This window comes from Spermophilus citellus (genome assembly GCF_964194105.1).
Source record: "Spermophilus citellus genome assembly, chromosome: 10".
Classification (NCBI taxonomy): domain Eukaryota; kingdom Metazoa; phylum Chordata; class Mammalia; order Rodentia; family Sciuridae; genus Spermophilus; species Spermophilus citellus.
In genome coordinates, this window is record NC_138197.1 from 82,445,065 (window position 1) to 82,462,488 (window position 17,424).

The following is a 17,424-nucleotide window of genomic DNA, read 5'->3' on the forward strand; positions in this document are numbered from 1 at the left end:
CAGAGTATCTAGTTGATTGACATATTGTTTTCAGCTAATCATTTTTTGGTGTGATACTGAGCAATAAAACAGAACCCTTTGAACATTTTTTTAAATTTAAAGTATAATAGTACCTACTGCTAAATCTACTCACTCACTGTGATCTGTGCCCACATACTCTACCTCCTTTCTTCATAACATGGATAAATTGTCTGTGCTCTAAGTTAAGACCAATCCTAAATTGTTCACTAAACCCCATCTCCTCGTGCCTACTGTTTTAGCCAGCTTTTTCACTGCTGTTACTAAATGTTCCAACCAGCACAATTGTAGAGGAAGAGAAGTTTATTTGGGTCTCACAGTTTTAGGGGTCTCAGTCCATGGACAGCAAGCTCCATTCCTTGGGGCTCCAGGTAAGGCTGAACATCATGGCAGAGTGTGTGGCAGAGAGAAGCATCTCACATGACAATCAGAAAGCAGAGAGAATTCTCAACTTGCCAGATAGAAATATATATACCCCAAAGCCATGCCCTCCAATGTACCACCTCCTCCAGCCATAGCTCACCTTACTTCAGTTACCATTCAATTAATCCCATCAGGAGATTAGTTAAGATTGAGTTAAGTCTTTTGTAACCCAGCCATTTCTTCTCTGAACCTTCTTGCATTGTCTCACATGAGAGCTTTTGGGGAACACCTACTCAGGAACACTGATCCCTCTCCTCTCCTTTCTCTTCTATTACCAAAGTATCCTTCCACAAATCACTACCATAAACACACAAATATTTTGATTTCACTTTCCTAAAACTAACTTTCTGCATCTTATTCCCACTGGAAACTTGATCCTTTATCACCTTATTTCTCTTCAACCCTTTTCAGCAAACTTCCTTAAAGGAGTTGCATAAACTCCTACTTCCAATTTCCAGTCTGCCATCTTCTCTGAGTCAGGCCTTCACTCCCACCAGCACCACTCCTATTAATGGCACAAATGAGGCTCCATTTCGATAAACCATAGTCAGTTCTTAATCTTCATATTACCTAATGCAAATCATCCAAATTCCATAGAATAACTTCCTCCTTTGACTCCCAGGACATCATACCCACCTGGTTTCCCTTATACTCCTTCTCAGCCTCCTTTGATAATTCCTGATCTTCTCCTCAACTTCCAGTAGCACAAATGTCTAGAACAGAACCTGAAACATGGCATATGTCCACTATATATTTATTGAATGATTGAATCAGTGATTCCAAGGCCAATGGTATAATTTTTTTAACATATCCATCTGCAAATGGAAAAAAAGGGGGGCATAACTTTTATAGATACTTTCAAAGAGACATGGACCCTGCAATTCATCTCCACCCAAATCCCATATAGTTTTTTAAAACCATTATAATTAAATAAATAATCACTGTTTAATTATTTGTAAGACATTAGTTTCCCAACCAAACTTACACATCACTAGAAATTTTATTTGCTATACAAAGACTTTGTTGTTCTTTGACACCCTCTTTATAATCAATAGTCCAGTATATTTATGGATATTTTATAGAACTTGGTATATAATTTTGTTGTTTTAAACAAAAGTAGAGAACTTTGCTGTTACCATTTCCCTTTATAATGAATTCTTACTATATTTCTGATTTATTTGCCTTTGAGCCATTGGGTAGGAGCACAACTTCCAATACTATTAGTCCTTTGGGAAAATATTATCTCCTTCTTAGAATCATCCTCAGGAATGCACTGTAGTGGAAGACAATGACTGACCACATTTACATGCTTTTAACATAATCCAATCCTATGTGCATTCTAAGAGTTGATCCAGGTAGTATTAATGATGAAAATGACGGCTTTGAATAGGTGTAATTAGAATGATAAATGCCTAATGGCAAACTGCAGCAAGGACAAATATAGATTGCATATTAAGATTGCTGGAAGGTTTTTTTTGTTTGTTTGCTTGTTCTGTGTTTTCAGTTTTTTAATTGTTGTTGTTGTTGTTGTTGTTGTGTTAGCTAATAGAATTCACACTTTCAAATGAATGTTGGCTTCAAACTAGTTAGATATCTTAAAAGCAAATAATTGATCAGACCCCCCCCCCAGGAGACTGTAAATTTAGCTAAAAGATAATAATGATTAGAATGTATACATCCAAATAGGTATCATTCTCCTTAAAGTGATAATCTTGCAAGGTTCAAACTTTTCCCAATATTGGTGTCATATGTTCAGAACATTTCTGGAAACTATCTTTAAGAACATCACCACTCTTTATTGTCCTCAGAGAGCCCAGCCACATGTTCATATTTTGTCAGTGGATTTTAAAAAAAATTATTCACTGTCATGTCCAATAAATCAGGTAAATGATAAAATTGAGAAATACTATCTTGAATCTAAAATGAGGTTTAACTACAAAATAAAAAGGCAGATGTCCTTGTAAAGATGGTGAAGTTGTTTGGAAGGCAAGTCCAAAGGTTTAACACGTTATTGAGCAATTGCAGCAAAGTTGAAATCTATGCAGCCTCCAGGGGTAACAACTGTGAGGTTTTCAATCACTTTGATTATAAATTCAGAAAACTCTGTGTTTTAAAAATTCCCTGCAGTAGATATTTGTGACCTTAGCTTCCTAAGACACTGGGAACCAACTTTCCCCATTCTTCCCAGGTTGATACTACCCAATTTTTAAAAATATCTGAATCATCAACTGAGGTAGCTCTTGGCTCTTTAAAAAGAGAGAACTTTAGAATTTAATTACTTTTACAATTTTCAAGAATACATACAACAATAAAAAATAAAACAAATATAACCTTAATGATGTAATTTGTTTATTTGGGCTCCTAGTGAATGCTCACTCTTGTCCAGATTGTGTTCTAAACACATTAAGCATATTAATTCATGTCATCTTTATCAGAACTTTATGACACAATCTACTATTAGCTTCATTTTACAACTGAAGAAAGTGAAATCAGAAAAATTAAAAGACCACCCAAAATAGTTTGAAAGGTTCAGAGCCAAGACAAGACCATGGGCAATTCAATCCAGAGCCTGTTATCTGAACTACAGTGCTACATTGCTAAAAATGCTGGCCAAATTATTAGGACAAATTAGGAAAATGTATGCTTTAAAGCCAACAAGATATACAGGAATGAGAGAAGAGAGTAGAAAGATATCAATCATTGAAAAATTCTTCCTAATTGTCCATTTTTCCAAAAGTTAAGGATATTTGTAACTGTATTCTTATAGCTGATTATCTTCCTCAGATGCCAGGCCCTAGGCCTCTTAGACAAGGCCTATTAACTTTCTGGCTTGCATATATACTCCCTCATGACACCTCAGTCCCAAGAACATCACAAGTAAGACACTATGGAGCAGGAAATGCAAGGCCCTGGAGTGTCAGGTACCATGCTAAGTAATGTACCTGAAAGAAGCGAAATAACTGCCACCCTGCTGAAAATATCTTCACAAAGGATAGACAGTGATTAAACACTGAAACAAAATAAATAATTGTAAATATTATTCTAACGGAAATAAGGAAAATAACCTGGTGTTACAGTTTTGTGGGGGGTTTTATTTTTTTAATATTTTTATTTTAGTTGTAGATGGACAGAATGCCTTTATTTTGTTTATTTTTATGTAGTGCTGAGGATCAAACCCAGTGTCTCATGCATGCTAGGCAAGCACTCTGCCTCTAAGCTACAGATGTGAGGTGTCCCCCAAGAGTTTATGTGTGAGATAATGCAAGAAGGTTTGGAGGAGAAATGATTGAGTTATAGTCTTAACCCAATCAGTGAATTAATCCCTGATGGATGAACTGAGTGGTAACTGGAGGCAGGTGGGGTGTAGCTGAAGGAAGTGGTTCATTGAGGGTGTGTCTTTGGGGTATATATTTTATATCTGGAGAGTAGAGACTCTCTTACTGTATGCTTCCAGATCACCAGGTGAGCTGCTTCCCTCTGCCATACTTTCCCACCATGATGTTCAGCCTTACCTTGAGTCTCAAGGAATGGACCTGGCTGTCCATGGACTGGTTGGGTCTTTTAGTCACAGCAGCAAAAAAGCTGACTAAAACACAAGGCACCAAAAAATCTACAACAAGAGTAAGGTCCACTGCACTGAAGCTCTTTAAGTCCAGAGGGCACAGCAATCCATAAAATGTAGAAACAGCAAAGCAAGATATTATGAACTCCCTATTCATACCTAAATTGCACTGTTCAAGTGAAATTCCTTTTTTTTTTTTCTTAGATGCTGGGAATTGAACCCAGGAGTACTACATCCCCAGTCTTTTTTATTTTTATTTTTTTATTTTGAGACAGGGTCTTTCTGAATTGCTGAGGTTGACCTTGAAGTTACCATCCTCCTGCCTTAGCTTCCCAAGTAGCTGGGATTATACTCATGCACAACCATGCCTGACATCAAATGAAATTTCTTTTAATAAAACAGACCTCACAAGTTGATATGCCCGTTCCCACGCTAGCCTAAAAAGGGTTAAAAAGCAACTTTTCCCTGATGGATCCCTGACCTGACTCCACTAAACTTCAGGAAGCCTCTGAAAAACACAGGCAGTTCCAAGAATCTGTCTCCATTCCTGTCATTATATTATAATCTCGAGCATTCTTGCATTGCTTGTTTTCTGGGTCACCAGTAATACAAAGGAAAAATGACATTGCTCAAAGATAAAGAATCCTTTTTTCCAGTTCTCAAGTTTGAGCCAATTTTTGTGAACTAACCCACCTCAGAAAGCCTCTCTGAGGATGTGATATTTAAACTGAATCTTAAGGATAAAAAGGAGTCAGTTATGCAAAGCCCCAAGAAAAGGAGCATTACAGTCCTGGTTCAAAGAGTAAACTTTTACAAAGACTGATATTAACAAAATGTCTCAGTATATTTCCATATCTTTCCTAATGCCTTTCTACATTATTGTTTCCTATTACCATAAAACCAGCTTTCTTTGATAAGATGTGGAAGCCATTTTCAAAAGACACAGAGAGGTGAATGTTGGTTCTCTTATTAGGGAATTGTATCAGTTCATGGACTCTAAACCTTTAACCACAGCCCAACTCCCCATATGCATCTGGAATTCCTGTCCAGATGCCAAAAAAATGTTGCTCACATTGAGAGGTGTTCTTTCAAAATTCAAACACCCACACATTGAAATAAAAACACTAAAACTACATAAATTCTATAGAGACAGCTGGAGAAAGATGAAGAAGCTCTCCTGTAACTATGGAGTCAAAAGTAAAACTATTTTTTTTAAGCTAAAAGACACAAGATACCACAAGGTGATCCTATACATAAATAAAGAGATGCAAAATATCAGCTGAAAAGGCAGAGGAATAAAGGATAGAGATTTGTAATTTTTAATAAGACTGTGGTCTGGTTTATTTTTTTTTAAATCTTCTCAATTGGGTGTCCAGGATTATAAATCCCAATTAAGATTTCAGTTCTGTAAATATTCCCAGGAAAAAAAAGTTAAATGACTAAAGTTTGCCTTTAAATTATGTTTTTGAAAACAACTTCTGAAGCAGGCAATACAGTTTCTAATGCTTTAATAATGATAACTTGGTCTTACAAATGAAGCCAAATCTGCCAGTGGAGCTGGTATTGAAACACAGGCAAAAATGGCTTAGCTTGTCATTGTGTACGGTGTGAAAGTCCTTCCCCAGCTGCTAAATAAGCTGTTCTGCTTGCCAGGCCTCCCAAACATCATGCGGATTCACTCAGGGGCTGTTGAGCAGCAGGTGCGTGTGCCTGTGCATATCCTCATGGGGCAAGTGCCTGAGATCACACAGCTCCATGCCCCAGGTTGTAACCATGTTGTGTAGGCTTTTTGCATGTATTTCTCTCTTTGACTCCACCATCAGTCAGAATGTCTCTTGCTTATCACTCCCTGGCTATTTCTAATCTTTGTAGTCAGCTGTTGCAGCTGTTTCTATTTCAATAATTCTCTACCCATTTCTCCAACAATTATTCAAAAAGCATTTGTGGAGTAAGAATTATGTCACAAGCACTGTGTTAGGCGCCAGGCAAATAAAACCAACCACATGGCACTTACAATAAAAGGAGAGAGAGACGTGAAACAAACAAACATGTCATAACAACTCGCAGTCATTATAATGAACAGAAAGGAGCTCATTTGGACTCTGCTTTCAGAAGGCCCCTCTCCTGAAGTAATAAGTAAACCAAGGCCTAGAGATACATAGGAGAGAGATAGGGGGGAAGTGGAGAGAAGTCTTACAAGTCATAACATGAACTGGGCAAAGGTCTGAGAAGAATTAGAGCTTGGCACATGTGAAGAAGGGAAAGGTGGCCAGTCAGTGTGAAGGTGAAAGTGGCATGCTACCAGGTGGGCAAAGTAGGAGCCAGATGATGGTTTGTTGTGTTCAATAGTTTTCACAGCAGGGTTGGCCAATGAACAGTGTTGACATAATAGGCTTGGTTACATTTTAAATAGTTTTTCTGTTCTGTGGAGAGGAACTAAGAAGACAGCAACAGTGAAAGATAAGAGGCCAATTATAGGGACCATGCATGAGTTTGGGTGGACTCAACCTCTCCCCAGTGAGTTTCTTCTCTCCTCCAGTCACTTAGGCCACACTCTGATTTTTCATAGAGGAGCCTGACTTAGAGACTCCAGGATCCCTCAAGAGTTCTCTATTTTCTTTCATGTAGAAAATCAAATAATCAACATGTGAAAAGTTCTGACTCTTCACAGCTATGTCCATTGTTCTTAAAAGCCACTTTGTTGTGAAAGTTTGAAGATATTTAGGCTTGTAAAGTTGACCCTCCAGATAACTAAAGTCTGCACAGTCTTTCAAGAAGATATGTCCTTGAATCCTATGGATAAGCATTTACTATTTTGGAAGTGAAAACACATCTGCTGACACCTGATTTCAGAAATAAAGGAGCTGCCTTAACATTTTATCACAAGAATCTTTAAGTCCATAAACCACTAAAAAAACACCATGAACTCCCTGAAAGAGTATGCAAATACTGAGATGATCTGTGCTTGGAGACTTTCCTGTAGAAGACTAAAACATTCATCAGATTTTCATCAGGATTTCAGACTAAGCGACTAGGGCTAAACTTATCCATGGCCAGCAAACTTTCCCCAACATCCTCATGGGCACATGACCAAAGTCTAACCAATCAGTTTTCCTTGTCACTAATAAGTGGATATGAAGTAGCCATTATTAGTGAAATTATATTAATAATTATTAATATTAATTATTGTTACATTTATTATTAATGAAAGTAGTCATTATTCTTCTGGAGTTGCTAGGCATGGGCTGCAGTGGCCATGATCCCTACAATACAGAAAAATTCTTCCAAAATACAGCAAATTTGTAAAAAAAAAAAAATGGAAATGTGAGTTTAAAAAAACAGAAAGAAATGAGTTCTGCCATCACTGAACCCCTGATCCCACTCATTTGGCCTCTAGTTCTTATATCTTTTCTTCAAATTCTGAAATCTACCACAGTATTCTTCCAAGCTTCTTCAGCTGATTCTCTTTTTGTTAACCTATTTAAGTTATAGTTGTCTGCTACTTGAAATAGAATTAATCCTGGCTTATGATATAACCCTCAATAGCTTAACAATCACCTCATCAATGTAATTATCTAATTTCAGAATCCATCGACTTAAGGACACTAAAATTAAAGAAAAATATTAATTCATATTTTGACCAGTAACATTTAAAGATATTACTGAATTAGAAACAACATGCATTTTGCTACATTGAGTCCTAGTGATTGAAATTAAAGCCTAATTAGACACCTGTGGGAACCTTATTAGATTATATTTACACATTAAATGTTTGCTTAATAAATCTAATAAACCATAAGATCACTTGAGGTTACAAAGCAGATGGCATATTTTAGATAAATTTAAGGGAATTAGATAGTTCTCATAAAATTATTTAATCCAGTACATATCATAAAAGACCAAAAATTCCATGCTAGGAAGGGACTTTCCATTTTATTCTAGTGATAATAATGATATAAGGGGGAAAAACTGATAAATCACAAAATATAGAAACACTCCACCTGATCAATAGTGTAAGTCTCTAGAACATCCTCCAAATCAATAAGATATAGAATAATGACAAGAAGCACCTAAGAATAAATGGAAAAAACAGTAGATTGTAACATAGCCCAGAATCATTATCTGAACTATATTAAAAGTGCATTTAACACAAGAATGTGATCAGTATTTTTAACTTCAATAGCACTGGCAATAAAGAAAGTTTTTCTTTTTTTTCCCATCTTAACTAACAAGTCATAGCATTGCAGAAACTTCACAAAATAAGAAAACAGTTTTGAGAATCTCATACTACCCTAGCACTTTATGGCCTTTATGGCAAGCTTTTAGCAATACCAAGATCATTTAACTTTTATAATTACTGAGTTCAGTGGTCAGCCATTGCCTGAAATGTGCATTACAAACTTACTTTCCAGGCAGAGAAATAACAATGCAGGGCAACCTCACTGAGAATGAGGTTTTTCAATAAATAAACTTTGCAAGCAGAAGAGGCGTTCAGTACTCTGAAAATCACTAAAACAAAGGGCCAGGCTTTGGCTGGCTGCACTTAACACACACAGTGTCATCACAGCACCATAGCACTCCTAAATGGTGGTATCACCTCCACTTTACAGATCACAAAACTGAAGCTCACAGGCTTGGGTAACTTACTTACATCCCGTGAGCCTGAGAGATGGGTCTGAAATGCAAACACCATCTGACTCCAAGTTCTTCTTATTCGTACTGACTCCTTTTACCTACAGAATTTTTTCATCTAGGTCAATAAATGCTTTAAAATTAGGAACACACTTTAGATGTAAAAATATTTTTAAAATTTTATTTTATTGGTACTTCTTTTGTTAGACATGACAGTACAATTCATTTTGATAAAATTGTATAAGCATAGGATATATCTAATTAGGACTCCATTCTTGTGGGTGGGCATGATGGTGGGGTTCACTTAGGTATTTTCATATGTGTTCATATGAAATGTTAGATTTATTCTACTGTCTTTCCCATTCCTATCCACCCGCTTCCCTTCATTCCCCTTTGTCTAATCTACAAATACATTTTTAAAATACTGAATAAACCCCCTTAATATCTCAGGGATAACTATAAATGAAGATTTTATTGTTCCTTGTAACCCTCAGGGTCAAGTTTCTTATTATTCCACTTGCTGTCATTGTGTGTTGTGTCTGACAGAAATTCTGCCTCTTCACAATAGCATCTCTATACAGACATACACACCTTCAAATCTTCTCAGGATTGAAAATAAGAAAGCCATATAAATAATCATTAAAATTCTGAGAGAATCCAAAAATTCAATTCTGTGTCTTAAGAGTAAGGTCTTTGAAACCACTAGAGGTTTGGTAGAGGTCCAAATGTCCCCTTGGTTTATTTCCTTACCTCCAGTATTCTAATGGATTAGGTTTCAGAAAGGAGGACTAATGATAGCAAATCACCTCCAAATACATGAAAAGTGACTGTAATTATACATTTACACAGTTTGGTCCAAGATTTCTGGTAAACTAGCTGACTTCTAAAAGTAGGCCGTCACAATGATTTATGGAATAGATTGTATTTTCAATCCCTCACCCACCTTTTAGCACCATTCCTTGTTATGGGCCACATTATACCTCTTATCTCATCTTGTCATCCAAAAAGAATAGTGTAAACCTTCCTATAATAATGAAGACCATCACTTGTGTTTTTCTGGAAAGTCAATCACTGTATCAAGACTCTACCTGCAGTGAGTAACTCATTAATTCTCATAACCAATCAGGTCTGCTCAGCATGGCTGTGCATTTTGTGATCATCAAACATATGTGGGTGCCAGTCACATAGACTACAATGTCAATGGTGCTCCTTGGAGATGGGCAATGTCCAACCCCAGAGTAGCCTGAGGTGGTTACTATTTAATCCCCATATGACAGTAACTGGAGCTTAAAAAGTTTGTGTAAGTAGTAAATACATCAGTAAATGAAGCTTAATCATTATGATAAGTTACATCTTATATTTTCCTATATTTTATTGAATTATGATACCTTAAAACATTCATATAGCAGACACTACAGATACATATGCACAAATACTCAAAACATACAACTGTCCTAGTTTAGTAGCAGATTATTCAATAACAACTATGAATCAGAGCCTGTTTCTCAAGAATATCCCAGAATAAATCAGGACACAGGAGAGTCCTGAGGATCCTAAGAGATCCTTCAAATAGAGATATTTGGGGATATAGCATTCCATAGATTAAGTTCCTTGAGCAGTAATTCCATACCTATCTGAGATCCCAAAGAGCCATATTTGACCAATGAATTTGACCCAGACAGTACACAGCTTACACCAAAATATCAGGCTATATCATAAATAAACCTATAGGTGCAAAGAACTGATATATAATCAAACCTATAATGAATGGATTTTAACCTTAGGTGGAAATAAATAATCATTGAAGGCATTTAATCATTACCTGGTAAATTAGTGAGCTTTCTGTCACTAAAACAAATACCTGAGAAAAATCACCTTATCAAGAGAAATGTTATATTTTGGCTCATGGTTTAAAAGGTTCTGTCCACAATTTGTTGTTCCCGTTGTTTTTAAGCCCATGGCAGGGCAGCATATCATGGCAGGAGCACATGGCAGAGCTTGGCAGAAATATACTCACCTCATGGTCTCAGAAACCAAAGTGAGAGGCAGAGAAAGGAATCAAGTCCCATTGTCTCCTTCAAGGACATCCTCCCAATGATCTGAAGTTGTTCCACTAGGCCCATCTCTTGAAGATTCTACCACCTCCCAGTAGTGCCATACTGAGGGCTAAGGCTTTACACATTGACATTTGGCGGACATGTAAGATTCAAACTATAGCACCTAGAGATGCACATTCATCATGTAATACTTCGTCATCAAATTTCCCTCAACAGAGAGTTCTTTCCCAAACATAGCTCTTATTCTAAAACACAAAGCACTGTAGAATGTGAATGGGTTCCAAGGTATCTCTGTGACAATAAGCAGCAGGACCCTGGGTGTGGCTTCTGTAGAAGCAATCCACCAGAGATCAAAGACACCTTTACCAACCCACATAAAATATCCTACTTCAGCAGTGAGGATGGGCCATTTCTGAAGTATGTCCCTTTCTTTGTTTTCATCTTTCACTAAATATTTACTGACTACCTACTCTAATACTAAGTGTAGCTTTAGACAATGATATAGTGAAAGGAACAAGGAATAGTCTATCCTTGCGGAACTTACAGTCAAGGGGAGGAATAAAATACAAATATAGGTCAATTCTAAAACAGAACAAAATATGAGCAAGGGGCTGAGAGAGGAATTAGCTCTGCCTGTTCCTGAGGCAGGAGGCTGGAGAATGATTCACAGGGGCAAAGCAATAGTACTAGTGGGACTTGAAGCCCAAGTAGGAGTTTGTCTGGTTAAGAAGCCAAGGTGGAAGACAGATAGGAGTAAGCTGCTTCTTACTGCATAATTAGCTACAAGAGTATAAGAAGAAATTTTCTTCCTGCTCTCATTATACTACTGCTTTGTCCTCTCTTGATTATATTTTGTTTGATTTTAAAGTAAATATCAGGAAAGATTCACTAGGCTGTTATTTGCATGAAAGTGAAATGGCTGGGTTCAGGTTGAAACTTACTATTTTTAAAATGTTTCTAGGTCCATCAAAAAAATCAGCCACAGTATCTTGACTTTTCAACAGTTCATGTGAAAACATAAGATTTTTTTTTCTTCAAAAACTGTAACTTAAAGGTCACAATTAAATTAAACATCAACATTTATTAAGATCAAGTTAATACTCCCTGAAAATTAGATTACTTCCCCCAGTGTGTATTTAAATTAGCAGCTGGTGAGTAGCTTAACGTGTTCCACATTGGTACACTACAGCAACACATAGAAGCCATTACAGAATGCAAAATTATTGCTGAGATGGGGATCCCTGAGATCTTTCCAGTAAACTCCAAGAGCTGAACTACCTATTAAACCACAGTATCAGAAGAGTTCTAAATCACCACAGCATTCCAGAACTACCTACACGATCTGAACTATTCCTTATTACAGTACAAGGATGTGCTCAGAAGACAATTTTCTTATCAGCTTAAAGTAAGATAAAGATAATAAAATATATTATAGTAGAGGAGGAAAAAATCTAACAGCCCATGATACTTAGGCAAAACATACAGCTGCAATGTTTAATGCTTATAGATTTTGTCACAGAAGACTCTGGGGCCATCCTAAGCACATTTGCTCCATCACTTTTCTCTCTGTCTTATCAACAGTCTACTACAGGCCTTCCAACAAGGAGGGAAACATATTTTCCATACATAGTTCTGGATGGTACAAGCCTCCATTTCTCCTGCTACAGTACAGCTTATGGAAGTACAACTTCTATCCCTGTCAACAACCGATGTGTGAACTCAATTACATGACTTCCTTTCATCTGACCAGAGTTCACACTCAGAAAGGTTGAAGAAAAGCGTCTTTTGACACTGCCATCTCACACTCATTACAGCTGAAATCAGAAGCATCACACCAGAGGAAATATTGACCAAAATCCTGCTTGCCATTCATTCAGAAAGGTTGCTTCCCCAGAACGGCTGGCATTCACCTTGCTAACAGAGACTCGTTCTTATCATCTGTATTATTTGCTATATGTCTAGCTGGACGCTTTCATTTCTGATCTCATCCTAAGGTCAAAGTCACACACTTACCCCATCAGAACCTAGCAGCAATGATCTGTTATTGTCCAGTCCAATATCTTCAAATTAAAACAGCAAAAATAGTTGTGCAGAAGGCTATTTACAGACTACATGCTTCCTCGTAAACACCTGAGAGCTGGCAGAACAAGATGGTATGCATGGATAGGAAATGATACAAATGACAAATGAGCAGTGTCTAATTATTCAGGCGTTGCTCAGACTCAGAGACAAAAGCAAGAAAACTGAGAGTTAGGATGAAACCCCATCCTCCTCTAACCCTATTGTGCCTGTGTACTGCAGTACATATTAATGTAACATCGAGCCCTATTTTTAGACCTCTGCAATTCCACAGGCATAAATCATTCCTGTGCCACAAGTCACCTTTGAGTTAGCAATGCCAAGCTCAACATTTTGTGGGATCCTACAACAATATAATTGGAAGCAAGTGATATTTAAAATGAATAGTGATCACTTTAATAGAATAAAATGAGCCTAAAAATAGATTGTTTGAATTTATTAAGTAATAATTAAAAGAAAAAGTGACAAATGTGCCACTTAACTAATCCTATCTTCACAATAGCTTTCATAGTTGAATTTGGAATGCTGTTCTGGAAAAAAAAAAAAAAGCTAATGAAATAGTCTTATTTTCTCTTTATATAATACTGCCTAATCCTCAGTGATTTTGGCCATCAGGGTTCTCTCTGAATTGCACGTCTGATTAAAGAAGGAAGACACAGCATAACTGAGGGCACAGGATGGTCAAAGTGTTCGTTTTTATAATAATCTACACCCATTGAGGAAATAGAATTAGAAACAAAATCTTCTCCAAACCTAGAAATATTTTCCACAAAAATAGTAAGAAAGAAAACATTTTTATTACTGAATAAGCATTAAGTCAGATGTGATCAGAAGCAATCCACTAATAGACTGCTAAGACTGCTAAGAAATCTCACCCTATCAAGCAGATACAAATCATTAGATACACATTTTCAAGATAAACAATAACTAGTCCTCAAGTAAGAATACTTGACAGCACCATTTGTCACACACAATTCATCCTAAATTTGCCTAGTAATTGGGGTGACCATCTGTATTACCAAACTTGTTTTATCCAGAGCAGAAAACCAACTTCTCCTATCTGTATGCAGAAGGCAGTTTTGTAACTTGGCTTAATCTTCCTACTTGAGCTTCTTGGCTCAAGTTAGGCTCCCACCCTCTGGGAAACTGGGAGGCAGGGAAGCCATCTCCCTTGATACTTACATTCCAAAAAGGTAGCTGGGCCCCAGAGAAGACATTCCTGGGTCCTAAAGGTGACAGAAGTCCTGTCTAGTTCTCTCAGAAGGATTTATATGTTTCAAAGAGAGGAAAAAATACTTAAAAAATCACAAGCTTTCTAAGGTAAATGTATTAAGAAAAGGAAGAGCGAGATGTCAGTTTATTTTCCACAAGAGCTGAGTTTCTAATTTTTATTTTTATTGCCCTCACATCTTACAGGTTCAGTGTGATTAACATAATGCAAACTCATTCACAGAAGACATGTGACTACTGTAAGTCCCTGGAAGAGAAAAGCAAGAGCAAAAAAGAGCAAAACAAAAATGGCTTCTCAACCATTAAATCAGCACAAATTAATATGTCAGGCCAAACCTCAGACATTACAGACTACGATGATTATTGATAATATCGTTCACCAAGGGAAAAGCAAATTCTTAATAAGCCTTTGTTTTCCTGCCCATTTCTGACAGGGATGATGATTTCATTTTTAATTTGTTCAGAAGTAAATTTGTAATGATAACCAAAGGGAAACAATTTGCTTCCCCCAATGAGATTATCTATACAATCATTAGCCATTAAAAATGAATTATATTGAGTGCAAAGGGGAGTTTTGCATTCATCTAAATAATGCATGTCACCCTACAAAATACAAAATATATAACAGAGATAAGTTAAATGAGTCAACTTACCAAAATTCCAAATCAGTCCTACATTAGGACATATATTTGGCTGATAATGCATCCCAGACACACAGCTCAAACTATACAATGAACTTTCTACCTATATACAGTAATTTTCCACTAAGTGCTCTGATAAAGCATCATCTAATGTTAGCACTAAGAGGGATGTGTAACACCAATCAATAGCCAAATAAAACAAAACCACCAGAAGTCAGAAGAGGATAATGCAGAGAGGAATGCTTTCTGATGAGACCTTCAGAGGGCAACATCAAAAGGAATCATCCAGAGGCTGCTACCATTAGTAGATCACATGGCAGTGTTTATGAAGTTGCTAACACAGTTCCTACTTAATGAAAAATAGGTGTGACCTTAGCTCTTTGCTAAATGTGTTTTCATTCATCAAGAAGAATGCTATGATAAAAGGGAATATCATAAAGAAAAGAATAAAGGTTTAATGAAAACATTGAATCTCAAATTTAGACCTTATTCCAAAAGTTTTTTGGTTTCTGATGTCTGGGAAGATGGAGAGAGAGGCAGAGGGGGATGTGATGCTACAGATTCCTGACTTGAATTTCAACGCCATCAAATCTAAAATCTGCCCTCACATCTAATGTGTTTGGCAAATTAAAAGAAAACCTAAGAAAAGCAGTAAGTGTGACATTCTGGCCTGCTTGCTGAGAATCCATAGAGTCACAGTAAACTTTTCTTTAGTATATTCTCCTTTAATTTACATGAAAAGGGAAGCTGTTTCTCCAACACTCACTCCCTACATCCCACTGTGAAGACAGCTGCCTTATTTGCCTTTCAGCAAATTAAAAGTTAAAGTAGCTTCACTGTCAGGAGCAGCAGCCCCAATTGAGAGATGTGTAAAAGACCTTCATTTTACCGCAGTAGAGTGTTCTATTTCTGAGAAATCACCACTACCTTTTGACTTCAGCGAAGAGTCCTTCAAGAAATGATACCTTCCTAAGCTACTTAGCTAGAACCGGTCTCAAAATAAAAGATTAAAAAAAAATGGGCTGGGGATGTGGCTCAGTGGGTAAAGGCCCTTGGGTTCAATCCCTGGTACCAAAAAATTAAAGAAAGAATGAAAGGAAAAAAAAATGATACCCTTGCCTCACTACCTCTCCGTCAGCCTGTCTGCTGCTCCCTGAGTGAAAAAGGTCAAGATTCCTAAGGAGAAAGGGATCTTAAAGTTCATCATACATTAATGTCTGCTTTCATATTCTCATCCTGTTAAACTCCACCTCCATCTGCCTCCAATAATAAAAGTAACTTAAAAAGTTAAAAGCATAACAAAAATTTAGGTCACTTCCCAGGTTGGGCAAAAGTGTAAAGTATCTCTGGATCACTGGTATTTTGAAAAAAGAGAGAGAGAGAAAGAGAGAGAGAGAGAGAGAGGGAGAGAGAGAGAGAGTGAGTGAGTTAGTTAAGGACGAGAACACATCAACCAGTTCAAGTTAATAAAACTACTAGGAAGAAAAGATATACACTGCCTCAGTCTGGCTGGGCACAGAATCACTAGCCACTCAAGCAGGAACAAAACTTTATTTTTGAAAAAGCCGCCAATACCCCGTATGCGCCGGCAAGCCAAAAACCGGTCCACCCACGGCGCGTCTACGGGAACCGGAACCGGGGCCCGGACGTCCCCCGGAATTCCCTCCTACTATCCTTCCCCAACCAATGGGAACTCTCCAGGAGTCCCGTAACACGAGTCCCGTAGCAGGCCAAGGTGAACAGCAGGAGTCCAATTTCCATATGAATGTAAATCTTAACATAATCATATCATCTCAGTGGCTAGCTGGCGTCACCTTACAACCGAAAGTGCCATGCATCATATTATTTGCTTGTGGCTCCTAGCAATACACCAACAAATTGCCAAAGGAAAGAGCAAATAAATTCTATCAGAATCATCAGTTTGGCTTGAACTTTATTTTCCCAAGTAAACCAAATTCCATATCCTTCTAAAAAAGAAGGGGCAGGGGGGAAGTATTGAATTCTGAGGAATTTTTTAAATCATCTTTTCTTAATTTTAATCTTGTTTATTTGGGGCTTGGGACCTCAAGTCTAAGTTTTCATTAGACACTTTTCAAGATTCTGACTTATGGAAATGAGCTAAGATTATTTCCATAAGCAAGCTTGCAATCAGAGAGGCAACTAAAATAGGAGGCCTGCAGGAAGAGCTATTTCCTTAGGATGAAATTACTGGACTTCTGAATTCTTCTGCTTTCATGTTCCTCAATGTAAATTCATAACAACCTTTTCCTCTTTCACTTAGTGTATAAGTGCTTACTGTTTCATTTTAGTTAAAAATCTCCTGGATGAATAAAACAAGAATAGCACTAAATAGAATACCAGTGACTATAGTATTTATTACTTTAATATTATCATTAGAATCTGCCAGAAGGCCATTAAGATTATCTTCTCTTCTTCCTATTTTGCTTAAGAAACCATAAAAGAGTACTGTGGGAAGAATTCATTCTTAGGGGCTGGGCATGTAGCTCAATGATGCTGTGCCTGCTAGGCACATAAGACCCTAACATTCATTCTTCAGCACAGAATATAGAAGAATTCATTCATTCTTTAATTCACTGTCTTTTCATGGCTTTTTTTTTTTGTCATACTTTGTAATTCATTTCCATGTGAAAGCTTTTATTGGGTATCCATGATTTCTAATGTGTAACAAAATTAATTGTTTAGGAATGCAAAATCCAGAATTGCTCAATAATTGAAGATATTTTGTTCAACCAACCAAGAACAGCATTTTAGAACGCGGGTT

The 17,424-nt window shown here is 37.0% G+C and overlaps 1 protein-coding gene across 3 annotated transcripts in view; it reads right to left on the bottom strand.

Annotated features, from left to right (window-relative positions):
• TAFA2 (TAFA chemokine like family member 2) overlaps nucleotides 1–12,948 on the bottom strand; it is a 368,454-nt gene extending 355,506 nt beyond the window's left edge. For 2 of the 3 annotated variants that reach the window (XM_081311269.1, XM_081311271.1), the window contains exon 1: nucleotides 12,706–12,948. In XM_081311269.1, coding sequence (XP_081167395.1) covers nucleotides 12,706–12,710 — 5 coding nt within the window. In that variant the 5' untranslated portion in view covers nucleotides 12,711–12,948. Of the gene's footprint in view, nucleotides 1–10,652; nucleotides 10,823–12,705 lie in introns of those variants that run through there. The other variant, XM_081311270.1, reaches the window with a different exon arrangement.
• Between the last annotated feature and the right edge of the window lie 4,476 nt (nucleotides 12,949–17,424).